Source organism: Hyla sarda, chromosome 3 (genome assembly GCF_029499605.1).
Source record: "Hyla sarda isolate aHylSar1 chromosome 3, aHylSar1.hap1, whole genome shotgun sequence".
Taxonomy (NCBI): Eukaryota; Metazoa; Chordata; class Amphibia; order Anura; family Hylidae; genus Hyla; species Hyla sarda.
The window spans coordinates 86,779,621-86,784,622 of NC_079191.1; the positions used below are offsets into that span (position 1 = coordinate 86,779,621).

General features: G+C 42.2%; 1 protein-coding gene across 1 annotated transcript in view; it reads left to right on the forward strand.

Moving 5' to 3' along the window:
• Window positions 1–5,002, forward strand: part of COPB2 (COPI coat complex subunit beta 2) — a 30,324-nt gene that overhangs the window by 18,982 nt on the left and 6,340 nt on the right. Inside the window, exon 16 of the mRNA XM_056564537.1 lies at window positions 85–195. Within this exon, the coding sequence (XP_056420512.1) occupies window positions 85–195 (111 nt within the window). The remainder of the gene's footprint in view (window positions 1–84; window positions 196–5,002) is intronic.

Sequence of the window (5,002 nt, forward strand, 5' to 3'; positions counted from 1 at the left end):
GGTTTTTTTTTTTATTTTTGGCATAAGTGCACTAGCCCTTATGGTTTTGAGAATTAAATGTTTGTTTTTCTCATTGTACTTTAGGGCTTCAAACAACAGGCATTGGCCGTGTCTACAGATCCTGAGCATCGCTTTGAGCTGGCATTGCAGTTGGGAGAACTGAAAATTGCACACCAGCTAGCAGTGGAAGCAGAGGTAAAGTGTCTGCCCTATAAATTATGTAGGGATTTCATTCTCATGCTTCACATTTAGATTTTCATAACATCTATACTACACACTGCATTATCTTCTCCTTTTATGTAAAATTATTTGTAGCAAGACAGATCTCAAGACACATCTCAGCGTTAAAACTCTGAGAAAATGAAATTTCCCACCTGTACATCGTGTCATTCTCTAAATGAAGGGACCATTGGCGTCAGCTGCTATCACTATCGGGGTCTGTAGGCATCTCCATGTTTCTCTGCTGCAGAAGAAATTGGACATTACAGACGGCCTGTGTATCCTATATATGGCTGACTATTTATGTGCTAGTACATGGTTGTGCTTTATTTTAGAATGGAAGCTACTGAAGGGATCACTGCATATGAAAAGACAGTTGTGTGATATAATTGCATTGTTTTTTTAGGGCCCTTTACACAGGCAGTTATCAGCTCATTTTCTCGGTCGCTCTTCATTGGGAGACACCTATACTGATGGGTATATGCTCTTGCTGGAAGTGAGGTAATCAGTTTTAGCTAGTGTCAGTAGGAAGCGAGACAGTTTTGGGAGCTCCCAAGACCTGGTCTTTCTTATTTTCTATTAAGGGCTGTTTAGTTAGGTCCCCCCGTTTAGTGCGAGGTCTCCGTGGAAGTGTCCCTGCGTGGGCATCGATTAGTCCTGATATCGATATGCCGGACAGTAGTCTCGCCTGTCACTCATATCTCTCAGCTGCCACGTCTGTGGCTGGCACTCCGGTACCCCACTGCTGTGCGAGGTGTCCAAAGGAGTGACCCGTTGAATACTATGGACCCATACCATTAAGCCAGACAATGGTCTGAGTGGTCTCCTCAGCCGCCTGTCACTCATCACTCAGCTGATGTATCTGAAGTTGGAGTTCCAGTACCCCACTGCTGTGGAGGTGTACGAAGAAGTGTCCCAGCATGTCCTATGGACTCTAGATGGGGTACAGGGATGCATTCCGCAGCTCCTCAGCCTCCCCCCAATCTCCCAAGGTGGCGGGGATACTATCGAAGGCTCCTAGGCCTCCCCTCCCACATGCAGCAGTGGGGCACAGTGATCGCCTATCTGGCTGTCCCCTTTTATCCAGCACCTGGATGTGTACTTGTTCAGCCAGACTGTTGTCTGCACGGTCTCCGTCGCTGTCGGTCTCCCATCTCTGGGCTGCTGCAGCCTTGGTCAGATCTCCCATACCTCTCTCTTGGTATAAGGACTCTGGATGAGAGTCCCTGCAGGTACTCGGGACTGATGAAAGTCAGCCAGACTTTCGTCTGCTGGGTCTCCTACACGACGGGTTGCGCGTTAGTTTGGTCGTACTCAAATACCCCACTTTATGTAGGCGGGTTTGATGGAGTGTCCCTGAGCATTCAGGAATCCTATACCAGTCAGCCCGACAGTTGTCTGCATTGTCTACTACTGCTACTGTTCAGGTTATCCACTGCCAAGTTGTAGTTACGAGTGAGTCTACCCATGTTGCTCCATGGGCCCCTATACAATACACCACATACTGTTTTGCAGGGTTCCCTCCTTTACCAAGTTCCTCCCTTCATGCCTGCCTCTTTCTAGGCTGAAGGCTGGTTCCCCACTTCGGTGTGTGATTCTGTCTACTGCACCCGGTGTGGCCATGGTCCCTATGCCAGATAGCCAGACTGTGTCTGCATGGTTTTCTACTCCACCAGGTCACCTTCCCCATTCTTGCCGCTCCCACGATTACAGTCCGGTGACTCATTTTCCAGGTGAAGTTCCAAATAGTGTCTCGGTGGTTTCATTGGCTCTTTTATACTTGCCGGTTAGACTGTCTGCATGTATCCTGCTCCACATATATCCTTTATCCCTTGCGTCTGACAGTAGTCCTGGTGTGGGGCACCATTTGGAGCTGGGGTGTAGGCGTTTCCTGCAGCTTCCATGGTCTTTCACAGAAAGAGAAGCACTCTGTTCCACTTTCTAAGGGGCAACGTTGGTGTGCTAGGGGCGTCTGCAGTCTTGGTACCACTCTATCGTGCGATAATCACGTCTGTGTTGCTAGGCCACTCTACGTGTAGAATCAACCTCCCCTTTTTTCTGTTGGGTGTGCCTCGGACCTTCCTGTGATCTTGTTTCCACAGGTTTAGGCGATCGCAATCCTCTGCTCTGGCATGGGGCATGATGGGGTGACAGTCGGCTCAGCCCCCCCCCCCCCCAATGCCTCCAGGTATCTGTCCTGGGTTCCTGCTCAGGGTGGTTCAGACGCTGGCTCTGTTGCCTTAGGGAATGACCAGAATGGCTCCGTTGACACCCTTCTGGTCCAGGGTTACACCACGTTGAGGTGTTCCCCCTAAAAACTTTGGGGTTGTGTGTGCTTCTTTATTCCATTCGTAGTTAGGACTCAAATTAGCTCCTCCATTCCTTGATATGATTTTGCAGCGTTCCTGGGGACTACGTCCACCCAGTACTTTGCCCCCTTAGCTTCAGGCGACATTTCACTGCTCCTATAGTGCCTGGTGCACTCTGATCATCTCCCTTCCTCAGGGGGTACGGGGATCAGGGCGTTTTGGCATGTCTGGGCCTGGGTTTCATAGCGACCACCCCTTGTTTTCCCCTCCTCTATATAGGTGGGGTACCTGGCTGGGCCCTTGTTTTATGCTGAGAGCAATCAGCTGAGCTGTGCACTTTTGCAGCCCGGCTCTCTTCCGGTTTCTTGGTTGCCTACTGCTGCTCATACAGAGTTTGTTCCTCCTTCCTGGCCGGTGTCAGTTGCGCTACACTGACGCTACAGTCTTCTGGAGAAACCTTCCCCTTTGTTTCTCCCTCTGTCCAGTCCTGATGGGTTTACTTACTCTACATTTGTTCGTCTTCCAGGCGACTCGGGAACCTCTGTTTCCCATGTCGGCTGCTCCAGTGTTCTGGGATGCTCTTTTTGGCCATTTATTTTTACATGTACGTCTTCCAGGTGACACGGGTACCTCCAGTTCCCATGTTGGACACTCCGGTGTTCCAGGATGCCCTGGTGTTCTGTGATTCCCACTTTTCAGGGCATTCTGCTCCCTTTTTGGCCTTTTTTCCAGTGTTTTTCTGGTCTCCACCTTCTGTACTCTCCTGCTCAGGCGTGTGCTGCTCTCCCTGGCATTTTTTTTTCCCGCCATGTTCTCTTGACTTGGTTGACTCTGGATGGGGTTCTCTTGTTTGTGCCCTTTTCCATTTTTGTTTCCCAGCCGGTTAGCCCACTGTCTGGTTTTGTGTTCCTTGGAGTTGATGCCTACCTCCTCCCGGAATGGTTCCAGCCCCTCTGGCTTCCTAGTCGATGTATTCTTCTCTCTCTTATGGACCGTAGCTTTAGAATCTCTACATAGGATGGTCTCCTCCTTGGCGTCATAGTCCTTCTCCATGGACAGGGGTTTTCCAGGAGCTCAGTTTGTAGTCCTCTATTGTCTCTGCCCTGGATCTCGTCCACTAGCCTTACGGTCGAGTGGGTTCGGTCTCTGGATTGATTCCCCTTTTGCTGTTGGTTGTTTTTCCCTCCCTAGGGGACTGCTTTGGTATGTCCTATCAGTATAGGTGTCCCCCAATGAAGAACGACCTAGAAAAGGACTTTTTTTTTTTTTTTTTTTTTTGTACTTGTTGTAAAATCTTTCTCGTAGCCTTCATTGGGGGACACTGCACCCACCCATTTCTATTTTCTTGGTCCGGATTTTCTTTTCCGGTTCTTGTTTTTTTTTTTTTCTTTTAATTATATTTTTTTGTCCGGGGTTCCTTTCTCGGGTCCTATGGACATATTTCTTTTGTTGGCTACTGCTTGGTGACAACTGATTACCTCACTTCCAGTGGGCAGGTATATCCTGCCAGGGAGGAGCCGACTTTTTTTTTTTTCCTAGTGGCAAGAGCATATACCCATCACTATATGTGTCTCCACAATGAAGGCTACGAGAGAGATTTTACGGGGAGTACAAAAAAATCTCCTTATTGCCCTATGTCAAAGCCACATCAGACGACAAACAAGTAACTGCTCATTCATTGACCGATTTATTTTCTTTTTTTCTCCATGTGGTCATTCCCTTACCTAAATAGTTCTTTTAACAAGCGCCAATCAACTTATACATAGACAGCTGACTGAAACAAGGTCAGACTATCTGTGTAAAGGAACCCTAAGGTTGGGTTACACTGCTATATATATATATATATATATATATATATATATATATATATTTATATATATTTATATATTTATATATATATATATATATATATATATATATATATATTTATATATTTATATATATATATATATATATATATATATATATTTATATATATATATATTTATATATATATATATTTATATATATATATATATATTTATATATATATATATATATTTATATATATATATATTTATATATATATATATATATTTATATATATATATATATATATTTATATATATATATATATATATATATATTTATATATATATATATATATTTATATTTATATATATATATATATATATTTATATATATATATATATATTTATATATATATATATATTTATATATATATATTTATATATTTATATATATATATTTATATATATTTATATATATATATATATATATATATTTATATATATATATATATTTATATATATATATTTATATAAATATATATATATAAATATATATATATATATATTTATATATATATATATATTTATATATATATATATAAATATATATATAAATATATATATATATATATATATATATATATATATATATATATATATATATATATATATATATATATATAT